At 41.6% G+C, this 26,469-nt stretch overlaps 1 protein-coding gene across 1 annotated transcript; it reads right to left on the reverse strand.

Annotated features, from left to right (window-relative positions):
- Positions 1 to 14,931: 14,931 nt before the first annotated feature.
- Positions 14,932 to 20,243, reverse strand: LOC133922126 (uncharacterized). The gene is made up of 2 exons (XM_062367314.1): positions 19,988 to 20,243; positions 14,932 to 15,411 (listed from the first exon to the last, which is right to left on the reverse strand). The coding sequence occupies exons 1-2, from the start codon at positions 20,186 to 20,188 to the stop codon at positions 15,208 to 15,210; spliced, it is 405 nt and encodes a 134-aa protein (XP_062223298.1). The 5' UTR covers positions 20,189 to 20,243; the 3' UTR covers positions 14,932 to 15,207.
- Between the last annotated feature and the right edge of the window lie 6,226 nt (positions 20,244 to 26,469).

The following is a 26,469-nucleotide window of genomic DNA, read 5'->3' on the forward strand; positions in this document are numbered from 1 at the left end:
GATGGAATTGTATGCTGTCTTGAAATCGATCACATCAAACAAAATTATCTTTGTTCTGAAGTTGTCATGCTTCCCGAAGGTAACTGTTAGCGATATCTGGCTGGTGGGAATGGCCAAAGACCTGAGTACTGTATCATGGAAGGCTTGAGTATCTGGTTTGATACCGAGAGATCTGCATACCTTCGACTGTGTTAGCGAAGAGGATATTCAGGGAACTACCCCCGTCGATAAGGACTTGGGTAACCCTACAGTTATTTATTGTAGGCTTGACCACTATCAGGAAGTAGCCTGTCCATACGAAATTATCAGTGCAATCTTCTTGGCCAAAGGATATATCGGTATCTAACCACTTCATATCCTGACGACCCTTAGGGATGGCGGCTAGGACTTCCCGAGCTACCGTCTTGTACCACTGCTTGGACTCGTAGGATGCGGAACCGTCGAACATATGGTCGATTGTTCGCTCGCCCGGCTAGAAAGACACCATGTCATTGTGAGACCATGTGACAAAAAATTAGGATATTGTTCATAATTTGCTAAGATGCAGCTTAGATATGCTTATACATTGGTGTTAGCTTAGAGATGATGCAATATACTCATGTGAGTAGTGTTGCGTGAAGTGATCTTGAGCCAAATCGGAAAGGACTTATCCTTGTACTCATTTGTTATGTGATTCATGTGTAGGTGTTGCTCGAAGGTGAACATGATCGATGACGGATCGGCTAACTAAGTTTAGGGAGGAACTGAGGTTCGATGACTAGGTTCAAGAGGAACTGAGGTCATGGTGTCATGCGAGATGTTCGAGCTAAGAGGACATTGCATATGGAGATAAGGTTTCGCGATGGACGCAGGAGGCGATCTGATCATGAGAGGACGTGAAGACTAATTCATGTTCAAGTCAAAGCAAACACAAGGGAGTCATGTGGTGCTAGGCTTCATAAAAGAGTTAGTGTCACAGACGGACTTCGTGTGGGTTATGTACATGCATGTATGCATGTGTGATGTTGCATGCATGATTACGTGAGAGTTGTTGGCTAATTAGCTTAATTAGTGGAAATTGTTTGTCCTCTTGTGAACAGTGGAGGATAGAGACTAGGTTGAATATGACTTGGAGCTGTAGTTCGATTCGGTCATGTATTGTAAGTTGATGAGTTGTTGATTCAGAATTTTCTTTGTGTTCTATATTCTACGTGAACAGTCTTAGTTTTTGATTAATTTCATGTTTTTATTGAGTTTCATCATGGTTTAATCCATCCAAAATCTTGTTGGAATATCTAGTGTTTCATCTGACAAAATTTTGAGTGATTTTGGTTTGATCTCGAGTAGCCTTTTGGTCAAGTCGACTAGGTTTTGACCTACTCAATTCTAGTTGATATAGTCTGCTTCAACTAGCCATATAATCTACATATCTAATTGGCTTGATTCTTGTTAGATTAGTTTCATATTTGAATCTAGTTTCTATTGTCCAAACTTTAGGGAAATCATACTTACGGATCTTACTCTACATAATTTTTATTAGAGCATGTATAATCTATTTTGAGTGGAATACCAAGTTTAAATCGTTATTCGATTTTGGTGCGTTATTCTTTGAATTTGGTTTCCATAATCATTCACGACCCTTTGATTGCCTTAGTAAAGTGTAATCGATCATCGTCTTCACTGCCATCCGAATCAGAATCCCTGCTTTGGGTCACCATCAGGATCTTCTTTCCTTTAGCCGTCTTTTTGACCTCTGCCTTGACCAACTTTTTCCACAGACGACAATCACAGATGTTGTGGTTGTCGATTTGGTAGAAGTCACACCAAGGCTTTCTGTCTCGTTTGTCGGAGCCTGGTATAAAGCTTCTGCTCCAGGAAGGACCAAAGCGCGGGACAGACAGATGTCGAGCAGGTCTGTAGAAATTTTGTTAGATTTAGGGTTGCCCTTGCCTCTCTTTGTGTTCTTCTTGCGCTTTCTCTAGAACTTGTTGCTGCCAAGCCCGGGTTGAAAAAGCTTAATGCCCTGAGTCTTTTCCTTGACATAGAGGAGTGCATATTCGGCTCTCGCAGACTTATCGACGATCTGCATGAGCTCTTTAACCATTTCAGGCTCTTTTCTGGCGATCTCTTCAACGCAACATCGGCTCTTAACCCCTTGTGTAAACGCCTAGATGACATCATAGTCGCTAATCTTGGGGATGGTATTTCGGTTATTGCTGAAGTGGCGTACGAACTCGCGTAAAGTTTCATTCGCCATCTGCTCACAATGGTGGAGATCATTTTTCATAGCGAGGCGAAGGTATGTACCCTGAAAGTTAGCTCAGAACACATCGCAAAGTTGCTCGCACAATTAGATTGTCCCTGTTGATAGATTGGTCAACCATGTCCTGGTGTAGCATCTAGACCTCTATGTAACCGGTAAGTATTTCAATGATTAATGACAATCGTATTATTATGACTAACAAGTTTGTTTTGAAGGGTATTACAAATTTAGTTCACAATGATGTTGGGCAATCTTGGCCCCTAAATTGATTCAATGGACGATCAAAGGATATGAACGTCAAGATTAAGAATCTTCTAGTTCTAAGTGTCACAAGGAGATTGAGGACACTTAGAGTAGCATAGGTTCTTTTTTTAGTTCTTTGACAGTACTATAAAGAGAGGCTAAGAGTAGTAGCTTGATCTAGTTAAGTCTAAATTTTATTAGATGCACACTTGTAAAATTCTAGCACTAGGTAGCTTAGAGAAACACATAGATAAGTTGACAAGAAGTTAAAGCTTAAAGAATTTTGAACAAGCTCTAGCCTATAAATACCCCGTCATTTCATCTCACTGTCATCTCTTCCCATTCAGAAGAGCAGAAACACTAAGTGTGTGATCAAGAAGCAAGAGATGCACTAGAGTGATTTGCAAAGTTCTTAATTAAAGATTAAGGACATCATTAGTGTATAGAGTAGCAATTGTGCATCTAGTTGTAGTCTAGGCTTGATTGGGATAAAGTGAAGCTATTGGCTTGTTACTCTTGGTGGTTAGCAACACCTAGCTCTTGGAGTTCTTATGGGAGCCTCAAGAGAAGTTTTGTGTTTGGTTTGATGTCCAACAATTTGAAGATGGAGAAGTGACTATCATAAGGGAGCACTTGAGTTTTGGTAGTTCAAGAGGTTACGATATCCTTTGTGGATGCTCCAACAAGGACTAGGGGGAGTGCCAATTCCTCGATACCTCAGAGAAAAAAATTTGGTGTCTTCTTGTCCATCTCTTTACTTTTCTGCATTTACTTTGAGCATTTACATTCTTGCAAGCTTTCATTTCGCGATTCACTTCTTGTTATAGCTTGTTTGTTTACTTGTTTTCCTTCTAGCTTGGTTGTGTAGTTGTCTACTATTCATCTAGGTTAAGGTTGCTTACTTGTTCTAAAGTTTGGTAGAAATAGTTTTAATTAGAGCCCAATTCACCACTCCCCCCTCTTGGGTCATTCGATCTTTTCACCTGGCTGCCACTTCAAGGGATGTGGGCAGGTCGCCATTACCTTCTTGTCCCCACTAGCCACCTGGATGGTCATGGTATAGATCTAGAGAAACTCAACGGGATTTGTGCTTTGATTGTATTTCTCGATCGTCCTAGGGCCGAACCTTGCAAGCCAGTTTATGTTCCATAGATCTGAAGAGAAGGCCAGACATCTGTTGATGGCACCTTGCTTGGTTCTAGCACCCTTGAGGTCCAACGGTGGTTGTTTGCCCAGTTGTCATCTCAGGAAGCCTTGTACCTAAGGTTATGCCTCTCCGGGTCCGATGCATCTCGCGACGGGGAGTTGTCTAGTCTGCCCTGATTAGCACTTTTTCTGGCTAGGGCTTAGTGAGAGTTCTCAGCCTGGATTATAATCTCCTTTGTTAAGTCAAACACCGATTTCACTCAATCCTTATTGGTTGGGGTAGCCAGATCTGTGGTCGGAGGGTGCATGAGGGCCTCTTGTAGAAAGAGGATCCTCTTAGCAGTCGTGGATTTAAAGTGGTCATCGCACTATTGATAATCAGGAGACTTTATGACTGGGTCCCCGATAAGGACAGGAGGTGGTGTGCCCACCCGAGGCTGACTATTGCCTTCCGCTGGGGCCAAAGGACCCTGACTGTTTGCAGGGTCGTTGTCATGATGACCCAGATCATCACCCTCGTCTCCGATAGCAAAAACTTATTGGGGGTAATCTCCGTTAGAGGAGAAGTCTAGGTCCATCATGGATGCTTCATTAGATTGCTCCGAATTGGTATCTTGATAATCCATGTTGTTAGAAACTGCGGGATTAATCCTGACTTGCTGTGAATTGGGCATTCACAGTTGTCTTGGCAACCGAGTGGCTCGAACTCATTGCCATAATCTTTGGCACATTGATCCATAAATCAACTTACCTCATCGCTTGAATCGTCGCTAGAAAGTTCATTGCTGAAATCTACCCTATCAATCATCGGTTCATCGGGAAGAGAGGTAAAGATGTCGTAGAACTCCTGATCCCAAAAACCAGTTTTCAGTGAAGCTTTGGGCGAGTCGATAGCTTGTTGTGTGTGGACTCTTGAACTCCCTTTTTTATGATCCCCCATGGCTAGCGCCAGCCATCAATGATTGGTGAACTGTGGATCTAACAAACTTATTGAATAATTAGGGGATGTTTTGAGTAGACGAATCACAAGAGGAACACATAGGGGTTTTTAAATAGGTTCAGGCCTCCCTGAGGATAATAACCCTACATCATGTTTGTCTTGTATTGATCTGAGCTAGTCAGCGATTTCCTCCTTAGCTTATGTTGCCTTGTCTTGCTTGTGTTGCTATGGTTTGACTTGTCCTCCGCAGGGCCCCTTGGCTCTGTATATTTATGAGGGTGTTGTACATCATCTGAACTCCTCCGTACTATTCTTGGAGATAAACTGATGAGCCCATGGCTCCTTCGGATACGATCAATACCACCAATAATCCTCAAATCATACAAGGTCCAATTACAAGAGCACATCCACGGTAAGTAGACCACCAGGTGAACTTGTTCCTTGCTGTTCATGTTTTCTTGATTGGATTACTACTAAATTCTTGAGATATTTTATTACATAGGAACGTGGGAGAAGCACCACCACCTTACTCGAACATCACTCCTCGAAGGCCAAGTCTACTCAGACTCAAGGCTGAACTCTAGTCGTGGTCGTGGTCGAAGTCGTGGTCGTGGTTGAAGTCGAGTTCCAGGATAACACGTCAGAAAAAGGGCATAACTCTCTCATACGAAGTTTGTTTTAGGCAATCTTGGACATTCTATAAAGCTTACGACGAGCCCTTTCCAATGGATATGAGCTCGACCAAATATTCCTTATAGTTTAGTCACAGTCAAAGGAATAAGGTGATGTGTCACCGTTTTGAACCCTGCTGGGTTTTGTAATCGTGTCGGAGTCAGAGTCCATCTTGTGCACCCCTCTCTCCATAGTTGCACAACCCTAGGTCGACCTCCTCACACCCCCTATATATACACAGTAGTCATCGTAGTTTAGGTTTGGGATTAGCTTAGATTATTCTGTTTAACACAGTTGCACCGTTTATCGGTTTGTTGAACCCCAAACTCGAGTGCTTTATTGGTAATTAGCAATATTCAGATTGCATCGACCTATTTTTGCTTGTGTTCTTGATTCACTTGCAGGAAAAGTTTTCTTGGCGAGGTCAATCACGTCTTGGCACGGTTGATAATAACAGAGTAGTGGTGTAGTGGTTGCGAGGGTTCTTGATCTGTTCTGATCAGAGCCTTTGGATCATCAACGTCGAAACTCCACTAATCGACTTATCATATCACCTTCGGAAGATCAGGAAAACGCACATCAAGTGGTATCAGAGCCTCGGTTGCTCGTTAGGTAATCTCAGTTATCCCTTTTGTTTCCTTGAGTTCCTTTACCCAAAGTCTAGAAAATTATCCCCCCAAAAAAAGATTTAGATCTTAGTTTTCCGCTGTCCAAACCACTTTGTGCCTTTCGCAATTTTATTTTCAGATTTAGTGTTGTTGAGTTTGAGTCCATCATCGGTGTCTTGTTGCTGGTCGAGTCATCGTGTTCTAGTTTCTAGCATTGAGACTTTGCTAATTTAGTCGTCAAGTTACTCTGCTTGCCTAGTCTGCTATAGCCGAGTTTGTGTCCTACTCGGGGTCCTGACTACTCACTCCGACCACTCACTCGGGGTCCCAATCAGTCACTCCGACCACCCCTCGAGTCCCGATCCCTCACTCGGGGTCCCGACCAATCACTCCGACCACCCAACCACCCCTCGGGTCCCGACCAGTCACTCCGACCACCCACTCGGGATCCGACCAGTCACTTCAATCATCCACTCATTGTCTAATCAGTCACTCCGCCCACCTTCTCGAATCCGACCACCAAAGCCAAAATAGAGGTAGCCAGAGTTCAGAGAGAGAGAGAGTATCTTTTATTATCTCTATGCCCCTGCTCACCAGAAAAGTTTGTGACCCACATACCTCACTGGTCTTAGAAAAGGCAGTAGAAGAGTTTTGAGTTTGTGTCACAGTCGTGAAAAAAAAGCAAAGAAAAAAAGAGAAGAAGCAAAGAGTGCCAAAAAAATAGAGAGAGAATTTAAAAAAAAGAATCAATTTGCATTACGAATTTTGTTCTATTGCGCTGGTGTCTGTTATAGTTTTCGGCTTACTTGAGCTAGTTCTAGGAATGTGTTCGAGCCAGCAACTGTGACGAGTAATGTGGACTTTTATTCAGCTTTGCTAATCTAATTTCAAGTATTGCTATTTCTTGCTACTAAATATTGCCTGTCCAAGCTACATCTTCTCTCGATCAGAACGGTTTATCCCCTTACAACTACCTCACTCACACCTGATAAGGTATCACAAACCAACCACCGGTTGTGCCAACTACTGTTTATGGTAAGAACACTTGCAAGAGCATGGTAAGACGCTTGAGAGTGTGTGACTCCACCTCCACCACCTAGCAGTCGATAGGAATAATATATTTGTTATTTCTGTCTACTACTAACCATGGTAGGTGAAACATCTGATGCGAAAGAGTGTGTTTTGAGAGAAGAACTCACAATATTGTTGGATGATCATCGGCAAACTATTAGTAACGACATTGACAAGAAGCTTACGGGAACCAATACCACATTGCAATGACTCAATGAAAGCATTGTAATACTCAATACACGCTTTGATCGATTAGTTAATCTGCCACCAAACAACGGTCGACTGGATCCTCATGTCACAACTCATGAACAAGAGGAGTACGTCACGGATGAAGAAAAATTGAGGCAAGAACGTGACGCCTTTGATGTATGACAACGGAATCGATTGAACTTCAACCGTCAAGGTATGAGAGGTAATGATTTTCAGCAACATAAAACACGTGTTAATGATGATCCATTTGCTAAGGTTAAGTTTACTATACCATCTTTTGTGGGTGCTTTTGATGCTGAAAAGTATTTAGATTGAGAGATGGCCGAACAGAAGTTTAATGCTCATTTGGTTCCTGAAGTGCATAGAGTTAGGCAAGCCACTAGTGAATTTAAAGATTTTGCAATCATCTGGTGGAATAAAGTTTGCATCGATGGATTAGCACCTACGACATGCAATGCTTTAAAGGTTGCTATGCGTAACAGATTTATTCCACCCTCTTTTAAATGAGATTTGTGTAAGAAATTGCAGCGCTTAAACCAAGGTGATAGATCTGTAAAAGAATATTATCAGGAGCTACAAATTAGTATGTTACGTTGTGATATTATTGAGGATGAAGAGGCTGCAATGGCACGCTTTTATGGAGGGTTAAGGCGTGAAATTCAGGACATAGTTGATTACAAAGAATATGATAGTGTTCTTAGGTTGTTCGAACTTGCGTGTTTGGCAGAAAAAGAATTACAGGGACAACAACAGAGGCCAAGAAATAATTTTGGAAAATCGACTTCTTCAAAATCAACACCAGGTCAAGACAAAACATCACCATGTTCAGCTTCACGGTCTACTGCCCCCTTCTCAAGTAGGGCGCCTTCAGCAGTAACCTCAACACCATCACACGCTCCTGAGATAAGCAAATCCATAAGTGTGCAGGGTACAGCCAAGAGCTCTTCTTCGGTTGCTTCTACAAGCCGATCGACCAGGATTGTATACCACCGATGTAAGGGAATGAGCCACGTCATGAATGATTACCCAAGTCAACGAGCATACATTGCAACAGAGGACGGTGAATATGTAAGTGCTAGTGATGTTGAGGACGAACTTGAGACGGATATCGATCATGAGGAAGAATTGAGTGCAGATGCTACGGAGAATTATAGGACACTCATTATGCAGCGAGTATTAAGTACTCAAATGGAGCAAGGGGAATAGTTACAACGCCATAATCTATTTTAGATGTTCCTCATAGTCAAGGACTTTCGTGTTCGAGTCATTATTGATGGAGAAAATTGCAATAATTTGGTAAGTTCAGATTTGATCAAGAAACTTTTCTTGCCGACAAGAACATATCCTCATCCATACCACATTCAGTGGTTTAACAATAGCGGTAAGGTGAAGGTAATGCAAATAGCTATGGTGCATTTTTCTATTGGTTCATACCATGATTGTACTGATTTCAATGTAGTTCTCATGCAAGCATGCTCTCTTTTGCTAGGACGGCCATGGGAGTTTGAATATGATGCAACACATCATGGTAGAAGTAATAAGTACACTCTTATACATAAAGGAAAGAAAATAACTTTTCTATTTTTAACCCTAGCTGAAATTGTGAAATGTGAACAAGAGATAGCTGAAAATAAGAGAAAAGAGCTTGAGAATGAATCTAAATATCAGCAAGTAGCGTAAAAAGTTTTTCCACCCAAAAAGGAGAAAGCAATAATAACTTCTAAGTTCGATGGACTTAAACTGAAAGAGTGTGTTATGCTTGCCACTAAATCTGATCTTGCTAAAATTTGTGATAATGAGCTACCATGCTATGCTTTGATATGCGAAGATGCTTTAGTTTCACTTGAGGATATATCTACCTCTTTACCTCCTACTTTTGCTAAACTTTTGTAGGAGTTTATGGATGTATTTTCAGTTGAGGCACCCCGGGATTACCACCTATTCGAGGGATTGAGCATCAAATTGATTTAATTCCGGGAGCAACTTTGCCAAACGGTGCTGCATATAGGACCAATCTGGAAGAAACTAAGGAAATTCAATGACAGGTCAAAGACCTTTTGGACCGCGGGTATGTACGATAAAGTCTTAGCCCTTGTGCTGTTCTCGTTCTTTTGGTTCCTAAGAAAGATGGTAGTTGGCGTATATGTGTTGATTGTAGAGCCATCAATAATATTACTATCAGATATCGTCACCCTATCCCTAGGTTAGATGACATGCTTGATGAATTGAGTGGTTCTATAATTTTCGCTAAAATTGACTTGCGAAGCGGATACCACCAGATTAGAATGAAACTTGGAGATGAATAGAAGATTGCATTTAAAACTAAGTTTGGTTTGTATGAATGATTAGTAATGCCTTTTGGGTTAACTAATACACCTAGTACTTCATGCGATTGATGAACGAAGTTTTACATGCTTTAATTGGAAGATTTGTGGTGGTTTATTTTAATGATATCTTGATTTACAACAAGTCACAAGAACAGCACTTTGATCATTTACGTGCTGTTTTTAATGCTTTGAGAGATGCACGTTTGTTCAGTAACCTCGAAAAGTGCACCTTTTACGCGAATCGTGTTTCTTTTCTTGGCTATTTTGTTACTCCACAGGGAATAGAGGTGGATAAAGCAAAAATCGAAGCTATAAAGAGCTGGCCGACTCCTAAGACTGTTACTTAAGTAAGAAGTTTTCATGGTCTTGCGGGTTTCTATCGACGATTTGTGCAGGATTTCAGGACCATTATTGCTCCATTAAACGAGTTGACAAAGAAAGCAGTGATTTTCAAATGGGGACCTGCACAAGAAAAAGTATTCAAGCTGTTAAAAGATAAACTTATCCATGCTCCATTGCTCCAACTCCCTAATTTTGGTAGACCTTTGAACTAGAATGTGATGCTAGTGGGATTAGAATTGGAGGTGTGCTAATTCAAGAAGGTAAACCTGTTGCTTATTTCAGCGAGAAATTAAGTAGGTCAAGTCTGAATTATTACACTTATGATAAACAATTGTATACTTTAGTTCGTGTTCTTGAAACTTGGCAACATTATCTATGGCCCAAAGAATTTGTTATACATTCTGATCATAAATTGCCGAAACATATTAGAAGTCAAGCTAAACAGAATAAACAACGTGCTAAATGGATAGAATTTATTGAGTCATTTTCATATGTTATAAAACATAAGAAAGGAAAAGACAATGTGATTGCTGATACGCTTTTTAGGCGTTATACCATGTTATCTCAACTTGATCATAAGATTTTTGGTTTAGAGACCATTAAGAAATTATATTCTATTGATTTAGACTTTAAAAAAGTGCTTGAACATTGTATAGAAGGGAAAGCATGGAATAAATATGTGCTGAATAACGGATTGCTCTATCGTGCTAACAAGCTATGTATTCCAGCTAGCTCCGTTTGTCTTTTGTTGTTGTAGGAGGCGTATGAAGGAGGATTGATAGTACATTTTGGAGAAAAAAGACTGAAGATTTATTGGCTGCTCATTTCTTTTGTCCAAAGAAGAGATGTGACGTCGAGCGCTATGTGCCACGTTATACCACTTGCAATAAAGCTAAGTCTCGCTTAAATCCACGTGGCCTTTATAGGCCTCTTCTTGTTCCTAGTGTACCTTGGGAGGATATTTCTATGGATTTTAATTTAGGATTGTCTAAGACAATGAGGGGGAGGGATAGCATATTTGTAGTTATAGATCGATTCTCTAAAATAGCACATTTTATACCTTGACACAACAGCGATGATGCTACAAACATAGCTGATTTGTTTTTCAGGAAAATCGTTCGACTACATAAAGTGCCTAATACTATCCTCTCTGATCGTGACACAAAGTTTTTGAGTCACTTTTGGATATTACTTTAGAATAAATTGAGGATAAAGCTGTTATTTTCTACTACGTGTCATCCCCAAACTGATGGTCAAACAGAGGTCGTCAACATAACATTATCGACCATGTTGCGGGCAGTTCTAAAGAAGAATTTGAGGATGTGGGAAGAGTTTTTACCACATATTGAATTTTCTTACGATAGGTCGATACATTCCACCACCAAGGTAAGTCCATTCCAGGTAGTGTATGGATTTAATCCCTGTGCTCCTATTGATTTACTATATTTGCCTACTTTTGAAAAACTTAATTTAGATGCTAAGAAATGTGCTGAGTTTATTCTTAAGTTGCATGACATAACTAAAAAGAATATAGAGAACATAACTGAAAAGTATAAGATTGCTCGAAGTAAAGGTAGGAAGGAAATAAAATTTGAACCAGGTGATTTAGTTTGGTTGCATTTGAGGAAGGATAGGTTTGCAGAACTAAGAAAATCAAAATTGATGTCTAGAGCTAATGGATCATTTAAGATAATTGAGAAAATCAATGACAATTCATACAATTTGAACCTACCTACAGATTTTAGGGTTAGTCCCATGTTTAACATTTCATATTTAAAGCTATATTCGGGAGAACAAGATGAGCTTGAGTCGAGGACGACTCCAATTTAAGAGGGGGGATGATGAGCCCATGGCTCCTTCGGATACGATTAATACCACCAATAATCCTCAAATCATACAATGTCCAATTACAATAGCATGTGCACGATAATTAGGCCACCAGGTGAACTCGTTTTTTGTTGTTCATATTTTCTTGATTGGATTACTACTAAATTCTTGTGATGTTTTATTGCATAGAAACATGGGAGAAGCACCATAACCTTACTCGGACGTCACTCCTCGAAGGCCAAGTCTACTCGGACTCAAGGCTGAGCTCTAGTCATGGTCGTAGTTGTGGTCGTGGTCGAAGTCGAGTTTCAGGATAGCACATCAGTAAAACGGGCATAACTCTCTCATACGAAGTCCGTTTATGCAATCTTGGATATTCTAGAAAGCTTACGACGAGCCCTTTCCAATGGATATGAGCTTGACCAAATATTCCTTATAGTTTAGTCACAGTCAAAGGAATTAGGTGATGCGTCACCATTTTGAACCATGCCGAGTTTTGTAATCGTGTCGGAGTCCAGGTTGTGCACGCCTCTCTCCACGGTTGCACAACCCTAGGTTGACCTCCTCACACTCCCCCCTATACATATACAGTAGTCATCGTATTTTAGGCTTGGGTTTAGCTTAGATTATTCTATTTAATACAGTTTCGCCGTTTATCGGTTTGTTGAACCCCAAACTCGAGTGCTTTATTGGTAATTAGCAATATTCAGATTGCATCGACCTGTTCTTGATTGTGTTCTCAATTCGCTTGCAGGAAAATCCTTCTTGGCGAGGTTAATCGCGTCTTAGCACGGTTGATAACTATGGAGTAGTGGTGTAGTGGTTGCGAGGATTCTTGATTTGTTCTAATCGAAGCCTTTGGATCATCAACGTCGAAACTCCACTAATCGACTTATCATATTACCTTCGGAAGATTGGGCAAATGCGCAACATAAACCTTTCCGGTTACAAGCCGCCTTGGGCATGTACGGATAGTTTTCTTTCTTTCAGGGATCCCCTTCACAAAGATAAAGATATGCTATGAGAATTACGAAAAAAATTAGGGATACTCAGATATGGTAAATATCAATTATTCATCGTCAAGTGACTATCCCACCGAATTTATAAAAAAAAAAGATAAAAAAGCATACCTCCTTCCTCCGACAAGCATCGCCTCCAATTTCACCTCCCTCCCCTCCCCTCCCCTCCCCTCTCCTCCCCTCCTCCCTCTCCTCTCCTCCCTCTATCTCAGCTGGGTTAAAGAAATGACTGTTGACTTCAGCAGGGCTGGCGCTGCCGGTTTTTATACCCAAAATGTCTCACCCGAACAATGGAAGACGCCTTTTAGGTGGGCCCAACAGGCGTCGTTGTGAGAAATGTCTCGTCCGTTTAGAGGATGAGATCAAGAAGACCCCACGTCACCATATTTTTTATTTTCTAACCAATGGACCTCATAAGGTGTCGTATGTTCATGGGGCAAGATCTGTTCTTATCCGATGAATAAACGACGGTAGCACATTATATAGGGCACGTTCAAAGGCAGATTCAGAGCCCGTGCTGAGATGCTGCGGCACAGGTCCAGTCTATAAATCCCTTCATATCTCCGTGCAATATCCAGCCCAAACCAACTTAAGTATCTCCATATCAGCTCAATGTACACTGGCCTAGCCCCGGGCCAGCTTCATTCCTAGATCCCCTGGGCACAATTGTCTTGACCTTCCAAAGACAATGATTGGCCCCATATTCGTCACTCAGCCATCCATATCCATGTCCACTCCCTGCTCCTCTCATGGAGCAATCATGCAGCCTCTACCTACCTACAAGCGTTAAACAAACTGGACTAGCAGCAATCACTGCGCTGCCCTTGGCATGCATCAAGCTCTCAGCAGGAGCAAATCAAGACCGCCCATGGTGCTGCGATCAACTCCGGATCGTCTCTTAAAAATTGCAACGCCCTGAGGAATTAAAGAAAAGCCTCTGCTCTTATGTTGTAGTACCACAATAGAAGGAAAGCGGAGCACAAAACTTTAGTCAACTTTGATCCCGTAATGCACGTCCCTAGTGGCCTCATGAGGCTCGCCTTGCCTTGCCTCGCCTGAGGTATTTCCCGCGAGGCACGCCTGAACGCAGGGCTGACCCATTCAACAAGGCTCCAATCTTCGCAGAACGCAAGGTCTCGACCAAAACGCCGTAACCCAAGCTCCTGATACAACTATCCATGACACCTTTTCTTGTGCGTGCTGCGTGCTTCAGTTGAGGCATTTATCATGTGCAGGCAGGCCAAAGGGCTGACCATGCCCAGACCAGAAAATCCTCACTGAATGCTCGTGCTCAGTAGGCACTAGTACGTGTTTCCCCCACCACTGGAAAATTTCAACAGTTATAGTGAAACAGGAAGGGAAAGGTAAGCGCAGATGGCTTTCTTTGAAGAGAAAATCTACGATTTGTCATCGAATAACTACTGATTCTACAATTCGTCATCGATTAAATTCAGTTTACTTCTATACCATCTAATAAATGTTTTAGTTCCTTATATGCCATCGGCTTCCGATACTACCCTCCGCTGCACTGTTCATGAACAGTGTGAACAGTATTCGTGAATAAAAAAAGTCAAAAAAAATATGTCGATTTTTGTGCACGCTCTATAATTCATAATCAACCCGTTTTAACTGTATTCACCTAAAAATACTGTATAAAATTCAAACTAAAATTCTTCAAAATGTACTACTTTTGTAACTTCTTGCAATTTTTAAGCCTCATAAAAATTTACAAAAAATCTGAGAAAATTTACTAATATTCCTCTAATGTGATGTAATAATTTCTAAAATTATCTCCCGCGGTGAAAAAATTAGTTCTTTGTAATGCACAGTATTACAAAAGTAGCTCATTTTGAGAAATTTTAGTTTGAATTTTACACAGTATTTTTAGGTGAATACAGTTAAAATGGGTTGATTATGAATTATAGAGCGTGCACAAAAATCGATATATTTTTTGTGACTTTTTTATTCTCGGGGGTACTGTTTATGAACAGTATAGCGGAGGGCAGTATCGGAAGCCGATGGTATAGAAATAAACAGAATTTATTCGATGGTAGATTGTAGAATCAGTAGTTATTTAATGGCGAATTGTAGATTTTCTCTTCTTTGAAACCCTACGGAACCCACACATATGACAAAAGTACGCGTAGCTGATATTCTACTCTCTTCAGTCAAAAATAAGCGATGGTACCCGTGGACAAGATGAGGTTACTTCATCCCCATGAATAATTCAGTATTCAACGATCCAGCGACCGAAGTTTTATTTTCTGTTTCACAGGCGACATCAGGAAAGAACAATATGCAGTACTTTTCTAACTGCGGCGACAATGATATGACCACATAAACAGAATTTCGACCCAACAGAGACTGCAGTTTCATTCAGACAAAAGTTTCGATAGCAGGGCACGCAGATAAAGAAAATTACACAAGTTAACGACTAAAGTTCCGTAATGAAACACAGACTGGATGGTGATGATGCTTACAAGCTTTGACTTTCATGAAGCTAAAGTTTATGTTCAGTGATTTGAGCAGAGCGTATCTTGCTAGGAACATTGGTTGTGTATCACTTGACCTTCTCCTCGGTACTGGCCTTGGCACTCTCCTGGGTAGCTTGCCCGCTGACAGGCACAGGCTGAATACGTTCATAACGTTTCCTAGTCAGTGTCTCCCCTTTCAGAGCAGCAACATATCTATCATTTGTGTCTTCTTTCCTTTGCAGTTCACCAAGAAACTCCGCCAATCTCTCCCTGTTCACTTGCCCCATCATCTGTTTGTCATGAGTTCAGTGTCAGTGACAATGGAATCACAAACGTAATATTTGCAAGGTCGAAAAAACAACAAAAAACTTGCATAAACAATGGCACCTGGAAAGAAAAGAATAGGGAAGGAAGAGTAAACAATTAAGCATAGTAAAATTGAATTGTTTTTGGAAATAGTAACACCACAAACACCTCCCAAGCAGACAACTGTTAAGCCCTTCTCTGCTAGTGACTTCTATGGCCATTACCAAATAAGCGTGTAATAGAATAAATTGATGATTAGTGTTGAGTGCAGATGCAGAAGGCAACAGAATACTTGTCAGTCTACTAATTATGCATGCCATCTGCCTTGTAGTCATTTGACAATGAGTAATGAGTGTAAGCTGGAGCTTTTCAATAACAATTTTTCCAATGGTAAAAAGTAATCGATTCATAAACAGGCAAACTACTAGCAGGCAACAAGAATAGTAACTATCAGTACTACATGGTGAATTAACGGATTATGCAATGAGATCTAATGCTCTTTTTAAGTTCTCCAGTTCTAAAATGCAAAACTAAGGAAATCTTCAAAGCGGCCAGCACATGATACTCTACCTTCTTTCCCACACTCCAACTGGCAGCTGCACATCCTGTGTCTGGCCAGCCAACCATCAACCCCGCTGGCAATAGTTGTGACTTCTAGCTTGTCCATTATTTCATTATTTGTCTGCTGCCATTTGTTCGTGTTGGTCAGGATCCCTAAAATGGATTGATTTGTGTGTCTATATTGCTAATGCGTCAATTGGATTTGAACTTTGAGAGAAAGATGTAGCATTTTTTTCACATATTAATGAAATTTCTGAGTTTTTCCCCTAAATTCTCTGGTAACTTGTTTGTTCTTTTGACTAAGATTTGATTGTTGGACTGATCAAAATTGGAGGCTGTGGAAGTGAGAGCTCACACTTTTGGGTTGGCAGTGATCAGTGGCACTATTGTAGTAAACCATGGCAATGGAAAAACAGCAACCATCTGCCTGATTTTAGTTTTTGGTGGACCGTGGGGATAGAACACCACAACAGCCAGCCGCTTGATGTTGTTTTTACATTTTTTTTAATTAAATTGTGTGCATCAAGAGATGAATTTCAAGTGCCATCTTAGGCTAGATCATTTGTAAGTCAAAAGTACAGTAAAACAACTCTTTGCTTACTATACAAGCCAGCCTTATGCTTTATGAGCTGCAAGCCCAAAAGGACAGCTTATTTCACAAGCATAAACTTAGCCAAAGAGAACCCTAATTCAGTTTCTCTTACAATAGTACACAATGTGAATGTTGGCCAAATGTACATGATATGGATTGGCTAGGGATAGATGGGATTGCAGGAGAAACCGGCTAGTTGCCCTCTCTCTGGAGGCTCTGTCTTCATTTAGGGTTTCTTCTTGCTTGCTTACAATGGGTGATACGCCCTCCTTTATATAGAAGCGACCCTAACAATCTAAACTAACAAATCTTATCTCCCTAACAATCTTATCTCTAAGACTTATCTGTAACCAATCTAATTTTATCTGTAATTCAGCGCTGCTACAGTAACGGCAGTAATTCCAGCCCCTAACAAACCAACTAACTTAAACTAACAAATTATAACTCTAATTTGATTCTCCTCCTACCGAAGATATTCTCCATAACACTCCATCACCCTCAACTTGCAGCTCATCCTCGAGCTGCTAGGTGGAGGCTAGGGCAGAAGACCATGTTGACTCCGAATGGACGCGAGGTTGGAAAGCAAGCATTGGAGTGTCACGGCCAAGATGATGGTGGTGATGGCTTCATTTGTCATCAGGAAAGAAGCACTTGCTGCGTCTTGAAGTGCAGTACGGACCACTTTCACAAGATCGATGATGCCAGCCTTAATCATGTCCACAAACTCTCCTCTTGTTGCGTCATAGCCCAAACTAAGATCATGTTGTTCAATTAGCTTCCCACTGATGATGGCCCCATCAACACCAGCATTTGCAGCTATGGACATCAAGGGAGCCTTCAAGGCATTCTGGATCATTTGAACTCTGATCTTTTCATCCCCATTTTCCGAGCTAATCTGGTCAAGCTACTTAGTGGCATATAGAAGGGCAACTCCACCAACTGGTTCAATACCCTCCTCCACAGCAGCCCTTATAGCATTGAGAACATCTGCGGAGGAGCCTCGCGTCGGGCAAACGCCACGGTCGTGCAGATGCAGCTGTCGAGCGGCGGCCAGGCTCGACGACACAACGCAACGGACGCAATCGGCGCGACGCTAAGCGACGAGCTCAAGCAGTGGATGAGGGAGTCAGCCAACAGCACGACCGCGCGTCGATTGGAGCGGGAGAGCACCAGCGCAGGTTGGGATTTGACAGCGATGGCGTCGCAGAGGAGCGAGGATGAGCGCCTCTTGGACATGGTCCAGTAGGCGCGCGAACCCGTTGGTTCCCGCGGCCTGTGCGGGGGCCTGCACGTGGTCAACAGGCTCGAGGAGCGCCTGGTGTGCGGCCTCCTTCTCCCGCAGTGCTTGAAAGAGTCGAAGAAATCGAAGAGTGTGACAACAAGGCGAAGCTTTCGGAGGAGACCTGGGTGATCGGCGGCGGCGAGCAGAAGGCCAGATCTAGGCGGCGACACGGGCGGACCGAGTGGATCCGCTAGAGTTCGGGGTGGGCGGCGCCGGTTGAAGGAGTGGCGGCGCAGGGCAGACAACGTCGGGCGGCAAAGAGCTGAGGAGCTACCGGGGCGGACGAGTGGCCGGGGCATAGGTGGCATGCGTCGGAGGAGCTGCGGCCCGTCGGTTGACAGGCCGGAGGTCAGATCCAGTGGGCACGGAGCGGACCAGCGCGGGACACGACCGGGGCGACACGGCCCTAGGAAGGTCAAGGCCGGGGTATCCGACGGGGACATCGGTAGTGCTAGAGGCGGATCTAGCAGGGGCGACGGGGCAGACGGATCTAGCAAGGATGTAGGAACGAGATGTCGTGGGCGCCGTCTTCCACCTCATCGAGGTTAAGGTCCATCGTGTCCTCCACCGTTTGTTCCTCGCTTAAGGACCAATTGACGTAGTGTTGCGTCCGAAATTCGGTATAGTGCAGCTCGTGGAGGCAAGGCACCATGGCTATGGAGAAGTTGCAAATGGGAAATTTGTGGCTGGCGACTAAATCTTGTTGTTGGCAGCGATAGAAGTTGTGGTGGGTGAGTAGGCGTAGGATCAAAAGTCCCTGATACCAAATGGTATGGATTGGCTAGGGATAGATGGGATAGTAGGAGAAACCGGCTAGTCGCTCTCTCTGGAGGCTCTGACTGCGTTTAGGGTTTCTTCTTGCTTGTTTACAATGGGTGATGCGCCCTCCTTTATATAAAAGCGACCCTAACAATCTAAACTAACAAATCTTATCTCCGTAACAATCTTATCTCCAAGACTTACCTCTAACTAATCTAATCTTATCTATAATTCGGCGCTACAGTAACGCGCTGCTACAGTACCGACAGTAATTTCAGCCCCTCACAAATCAATTAACTTAAAACTAACAAATTATATCTCTAATTTGATTCTCCTCATGCCAAAGATATTCTCCATAACAGTATACCTACAAGTATTCAATAATACTTGATGCATACATTAGCTGGTCATCAGGATTAAACACTTCAACTAGAGAGCACCCCTTGACTTCCACCTGAGAATAAAACCGCCTCTAGCCAAAAATGCTAAAGTGCATAGCAGTGCAGGTACCCATCCACTCTAGAAAAGATAATAATATAATTGGACCTATAACAATACAAGCTTTCTGTTCACATTTGGCTCTTGTCACTATACTGGCGATAATAGGTGTAAATTTGTGATACCACAACAGAATCTCACATTTATAGCGGATCTGGAGAAGTTTAAGGCAGGTTTATGCTGCTTTTAACACGTATTCACTGAACATCACTAATATGCTTCATCAATTATGAAAACAAAAGGAGGCACCTAAGCCAGCTAGTTTTCCGCGAATCATCATCACTCATGTTTCAGCTGGCAAGTACAGCTGTTATTGGTCTGAACTGTAAATGGATTAGTTTCAACCATTACAACAATTTCTAGTGACAATTGGCTATTTATGCACCTCTCACAGCCAACGATCCTGGTCTGGAATACCAAACTAGCCAGCCCGATATAATCAATATGGTCTAGGTACCCCAATGTACCCTATAGATCTAGTCCATTCTGCAATAGGGGCATTAAACTTAATTTACACGGAAAAAAAGGGTAAAATGATGACCAACCAGAACATAGTTCTCTAATAAGCTACTCTTTGTATTCCTCAAAAAGTTTTCAGAGACACAAGGCCAAAACCCTAGTTCAGTTTTACCTATCCCTCAAACATTTTATCGTCTCTTTCATAATTTTAAATGTGAAGTGCGAAACTAATTGAACATGCAAACGACATCTACCAATACTCAAATAGGTCACCGGGCTCTCCAATCCCAACTCACATGAGAAAAAACTTCGCACAGGATAATAAACAAGTTAACAATAATAACATCGATCCATCCATCCATCCATCCATTAAAGGCGCCATCTCTGAGAGAGAAGCGCAGGCACGCACCGTGGTCTCTGGTCGGGCGGTAGAGCGGAGGTGGGCCTCGAGCTGATCGTTGCGGGAGCTGGTGAGCTGCATCACGCCGTAGCCGATCACGCCGGGGACGACGCCGCACAGCGCCGCGAAGGTGAAGAAGAAGGGCTTCGAGTCCCGCGTCCGCCGCACCAGCCACCGCCACCCCGCGCTCTTCTCCCACAGGATCGACATCTCCCACCCCCCGCCGCCGCCTTTCCCCTCCTCTCTCCTTTCTTCCCCTCCTCGCCGACTGCTTAGGTTTTCCTTTTTCTATTTTCATTTTTTGGCTTGGCTGTCAAGTAGACGCTTGTACATTTCGACACCGTTCGTTCGACCGTCTACGATGAGCGTCCACACTATTGTTTCAATCATTGTCCATGAAATGATCAACATAACGTGTGTTTTTAGTTGTAAGGGTTATTTCTTTAGACTCTCAGATGAGTAAAGTTGTAGTATTTAAATATATGTACACACATCCTTCCCTCACAGGCACTCACACACTCACACTCATGCGCATACACAGATGTACAAGCTACACACAGTTTAGATAATCGTGTTTCTAGTGAGAATAATCATGCCTCTAGTAAGATCAACAGAAACATTTAAAGCTTCGTAGGCGACGGACACTCATATTTTTATTGTGGCTCCACAAGTGAGAGGTAACGATTTTTTTTTTTTTTTTGAGATGAGTCCTGGTGAGACAGTCGGACCGATCCAGGGATTGAGCCTCAGTGGATAGGCTGCCCACCGACAACACTACCGCTGAGTTGAGCACTTGTTCTCTGTTATAAGGGTTATTTTGATTTGGTGTACTTAGGCTTGAAAGGATAGTTCTATATTGTATTAGAAATTATTCATAAAATTGGTTATTACACTCGACTTCCAAAAGATAATTGTCATTGTGATCCTTATCTAAGTAATATATGCTATTTGCTAGTGATTTATTAAAAAACCAGTCGCATAACTAAACGTCAGATGAAGATCTAATGCTCAAGATCTCTCCTACTTCTCCTATATGAATCATCCCACTTCGACCAGAAATTCTGATCAACACGCGCGCGTGCTACTTTGCTCGTGTCATCCGAACAGCCCCACCCACTTTTCATTTTTGGAAAAAAAATTAAAAACTTTCCCTAAAAAAATTTCTAAGCAAACTTTTCCTCAAAACTTTTCTCATTAACTTTTTCAGAAAACTTATTTGAAAAACCCTCTTGCACGCCGATATTCTCCATCCTCGAGCATCCTCCTTTGCACGCTCCGTCTCTTTTTCGTCATCCTCCCATGTATGTCCTTCTTATGCTTTGCAAGTATTGTCGCCCTCCCTTACCTTCTAATTGTTGTGGCCGCCATTGATGCAGTCATAACAAAGAAAATATATTTGATTCTTGATGAAGGGCAAAGCATTTGGCACAAGAACAATTGGAAGCGCCGAGGGCCAACTTCATCTTCGCGGCTTTCCAGAGGTTGGGTGTAGGGGGTGAAGGGATCGGCGACGTCATAAAAGGAGAAGTGAATTAGGACATTTAGAACTATTTTGACTCCAAAAATAACACAAGATAAACTTATATCAAATTCTATCTAGATGTGCTATAGGTTTATTTATTGTGTTTACTCTATTGATCAAAGTACTTGCTTGCAACCTATCTAAGAAGGTAAATTGCAAAAATGTAAATACGAAAACATAAATAAGACAGAGAGAGTAAACTCAACATAAGGATTTTTTTCCGTAGTATCGATAGCATGAATGCAACCCCTAGTTCACGTTAAAGCTTCACCAAGGATATGCTCTCGGTCAGTACCTGGTCACGGCTATTGAGCCACCAAATCATAACGACAAGGTCTCAACTCGGATGAACCACCAAGCCACCAAGACAAGATCTCACCACAAGTCTCTCTTCTGGTCCCTTGCCATCGTGATCATTTCAAAGTTTGAGCCACTAAGGCAAAGGTCTTCGCGTCTCCGTACACCCTTCTCGTCGCCGCTTCACACCAAGTCGGGGGGTCAACAAGCTTGTCAGTGAGTCACCAAGACTCCAAGATACCGACATACTAAAAGATACAAGTTTGGATCACTCCTTGATCCAATCTCTAGACATCAATCACCTAGCAACACACTCTCTAGGCCTATAAGCACTAATCACTCTCTAATGGTGTGCTTAATCACCTTGAATAATCACTTTAAGAATTTTGGTGGCTTGATGTCTTCTCGGATGTACATGAACTTTTCTGGACTCCAGCTACCTCAAATGACTGATTGGGGAGTATTTACAGCCTCAAACCCGCGCATTAGCCATTAGCCCAACACCTCAGAAAAGTTGTTTACACCGAATGATCCGATGAGAACAATAGTACTAACACCGGATCATCCGGTGAATACACTCTCACAAATTAGCCGTTGAAACCCCACTCAAGCCTCTGTGAACACCAGACACTCTTGTGTATACTTCATCTCCATCGCTGGACTATCCAGTGAGTTATCCTGAGCCATCCAAACATTTCCTTATTCTTTTTGTAAATTGCTCCGGTGAAAGCATCCAATGCACATCACTTCATCACCGGACTATCTGGTGAGTTGACTTCAGCCAACTGAACCAATGCAACCCTCTCTGAAAATAATACTCTGGTGTACACAGCATCCATCACCAGACCATACAGTGCCTTAAACTTCGTTCTTCAACACTTGGCACCTTATGTAAATTAGTCCGGTGTTAAGCCTCCGGTGTGTAAAACAGATACTCCGGATCTTCCGGTGTGTTGAACTCCTTATGTCCATTTGAATTGTTCATTGTCTGGTGTGTGCAACACATTGATCACCAGACCATCCGGTGTTTTGATCTTCAACTTCAATGGTTGCAACCTTCTCTGGACAAAATGCTCCATTGTGTATCTTCTCTGATTACCGAGCTTTCCGATGAGGTCTTCATGCCTCTATCCCATTTATCAAATATGCTCCGGTGAGTTCAACACCAAGTGCACCGGACCATCCGGTGAGGCAAATCTTCCTGAGACTTCTTCAATTTGACCAAACTTTGTCCCGGCTGCGATGACTTCTTCATATATTGCATCCATAAGACCTACTAACATATATTCTTGACAAACATGTTAGTCTCATTAGCTATATTTTCATTAATCACCAAAATCACAATCATGATCTAATAGGACCATTTTTGCTACAGTGGTTGCTCATGTGCATCATGGCCGGTTTCAAATGTCCCATCACATTAGAGGTTAGTATAATATGAAAACCATATATTTGCTATAACTATAGCATTTATGTTTTAATCTTTGTTCCCCTACCTTCATGTTTGTGTTATGTACCAAAATACCATGCAAAGGTTACAGATTGTAAATGTGTTATCACAACAAAGAAAACACATTAGCCAAACAATATTTTATATTAAATGGTCATATTGCTGCCTTTTCAACTACCAGTTTTTGCTTTCTCTTTACCCACTTTTTGTCTACACTACTCGATACCAATTGAATCACTGTAGAATCAATCATACAATGCTCATTCAACTATGCATGTTTTACACATATCATAGGTGTTGGTGTTGTTTCCATTTGACAGGGCTTAACTCAATGCATGATGTTATCAATAACATTGGTCATCACGTGTGACTTCCGTTCAAAACAAACAATGTAATTTTTAACCTTCCATCCTATTACATCCTTCAATAATCTCATGAAATATAAATCAATATTTTCAAGCTTCAGATGAAGATCCAAGATTCAAGATCACTTCTACCTTTTTCTATATGGATGATCTCACCTCTAGCAACCCCCGGGTGGAATTTAAGCGCGTCACCACCTCCCACAAAAAATACTCTCGCAAGCTGCTTGTTTCACCTGTGTGTGTCCTTCTCATACCACCCCTTTCGCATGTGAAACACTTTGTGCGTGGCTTCTTCACCACCCATGTGCATCCTTGTTGTTGTGTAGTGCAGCCATTGTTGTCCTCCTTGAGTGCAAGCGTTGTTACAACTCCCCTATGCACCATCACCACCTCTTCACTGTAAACCTCTCATGGTACCAAACACAAAGAAAAAAGGTTGGATCCATAATGGGGATGTGTAAAAATTTTGGCATAAGGGCAATGACTACGGTGACAAGCCAGCTAAGCCAAATCATTGCATGAGACATTAATCAACTTTTGTAAGAGGGGTAAGCGTTTGGGTGCATCGTTGTTGGCTTAACCTAAGATGGAAAGAGGAGCGATGCACAAATCTCCAAGCACATCAAAGGTCAGTGCAATCAGCATATATAGATTCTTAGAAAATCTGTTTGAATCATTATGCTTGAACCACTAAACTTCTTTTTTATTCTATGATATGACTCAAAAGACTATGTGTTGCCAAAATATTATTAAAATTGGAAAACACATTACCAAATAATAGTTTTTTGATAATATTGCCAATTTCCCCTCTTTCGCCATCGTGTTTCTCCTCCTGGTGGCCGGCTATGCAAGATGTGAACAAGGGAATAGAAGGTTCGATGGATATTATCTTGCCTTTTTCTGGTTTTGTTGCTTTATATTTGGGGCATTGTCTTGCTTTGCGTTGATGACGTAGTTGAACCACGGTGATAAGAGGAACAATGGGCATCGAGTTAATTGTGTGGGTGAGGGAATGGACTCATCTCAGCTGTGTTGAAAGCTAACAATAATTTTCATGGACGACTTGGGTGATGTTGGCAAGTATGGGCACATAGGTGGATTTTCTTTTGACTAAACTTATAAAAATCATGATGGCAAATATCTTCATATCGTAGCAACTAGCAAAGGTGTATGTAGAGCAATTTTTGGATGTAAATGACATGTGTTCTATCATCACACAAAACTTGAAATAAGATAATAGCAAATATAAGAGAAATGTCATTAATAAGCAACTTATATGAGTGGGGGAAAATAACTCGTCATAGAGTCTTCCACTTAACATTTTCACACGATAGTATATACGTATTAGATAATATACTATCATTTGAATACTTCTAGGTTGAACTACCAAGTGTGCATTGGTTATCACCTCTTAACACTCCCCCTTAACGAATACTTTCTTCTAGTGTTTTTGCAACAACCCATGTTATATATGTCGATACTAACCTTGGATCTTATATGCTTGTTGCTCCGCCTTTATTCTTTCTTAATGATGTGTCATATTGTTATCCTTTAGCTAGCTCATTCTTTTACAAAAGCTTCCTAGCAAATTTGTTGATATCTGGCGGTCCTTCTCACTTCTCTTTTCTGTTGTGTGATTTCTCCATTTCTTGTACAACTTTTTTCCATGGTATGTAAAGTCAAGTTTTCATGGTTTACAAGTGCTCCATATATAATATTTTCATTCTCGAACTATAACTTAACTTCTAGAGGTGAGTACTCTAGCACCTAACATTGGTTTCCTTAGTCTCATCGACTATAACTTCTTAGTATTCACCACTTTATATCTATGTACATGCACATTAGAATTTCACAACTCTCAATTTTGTGTTGAAGTCATCTTTCACATCCTATTATTATTCATGACATTCTTCTAAGATCCATATGTAGTTGGTAGATACTCGGTATATATAAATTTATGTACCATGTACTCTCCGTTGTTTTCCATGGTTACCTCTTGACCATTCCACTCTTTTTTTATATGTATCCTCCCAAGACGTCCTCACTCACGGTAGCCATATTTCCTCACAAGTGTTTTCCTGGACTCTCTAGATCGAGATGATCTCTCTTGCCACAAGTAAAGCATTGACCTCTCTCTCTCTTCTATGTTCTCTATCAGCTTGTGTTGATGTTCTCTTCCTTGTTGACATCCTCTTGAATAACTTCTATCACTAATGAAAGGCTTGTCCTCTCTTTACACCCTTCTCTTTTCCTTTGCTTGTAACTGTATGTAAGCATACCATTTTTTCTTAATGAAGAGTAGTTCTCTTCATCCTTCTTGTTCAAAGGTGATGTTGTCCATCTTTTTAGCTGACGCCTCTTGAATCTTGATTAGCTGACAAATACTCCAATTGAATCAAAGATAGTTATGTTTGGTTGTCTTTTCATTGTCAATAAAAACCCATTATGCTAAGGTATTAGACCATAGATGATTATCCTTTTCATCAAGCCTAATTGATTTTCTCTTAGGTGTCAAGTAGAAATATCCCACAACAAATCTTTTTCTTTTGAGTATTTGTGAGCGCAACAACCCTCTTGGATCATGAGTGCATCTATTCCTCCATTAGAAATAGCATCTTCACATTTCTCAAGCTGCTTTCAGTGTCTCCACAGCTTAGATTGCTCGACCTGGTCATCCTTGATTGCATAAAGACTACCTTGCTTGACTTGAGGTAAGACTTTCGTAAGGCTTCCATATTCTTCCTTTGTTTAATTATCTCAGTGCTTGCGACAGACCTCCATAAGTACTCATCTTGTAGAAAGGACTTTAGACAAGGATGCTAGTAATCACAATTGTTTCTATTTCCATTATTTAAGT

Source organism: Phragmites australis, chromosome 6, assembly GCF_958298935.1.
Source record: "Phragmites australis chromosome 6, lpPhrAust1.1, whole genome shotgun sequence".
Taxonomy (NCBI): domain Eukaryota; kingdom Viridiplantae; phylum Streptophyta; class Magnoliopsida; order Poales; family Poaceae; genus Phragmites; species Phragmites australis.

Bases quoted from the DNA above. Each gene is read 5' to 3' on its own strand.
- LOC133922126 (XM_062367314.1), bottom strand. From the start codon at position 20,188: ATGTCGATCCTGTGGGAGAAGAGCGCGGGGTGGCGGTGGCTGGTGCGG. The intron at 15,412-19,987 runs GTGCGTGCCTGC...CATGACAAACAG, and splicing joins CCGCCCGACCAGAGACCACG to ATGATGGGGCAAGTGAACAG.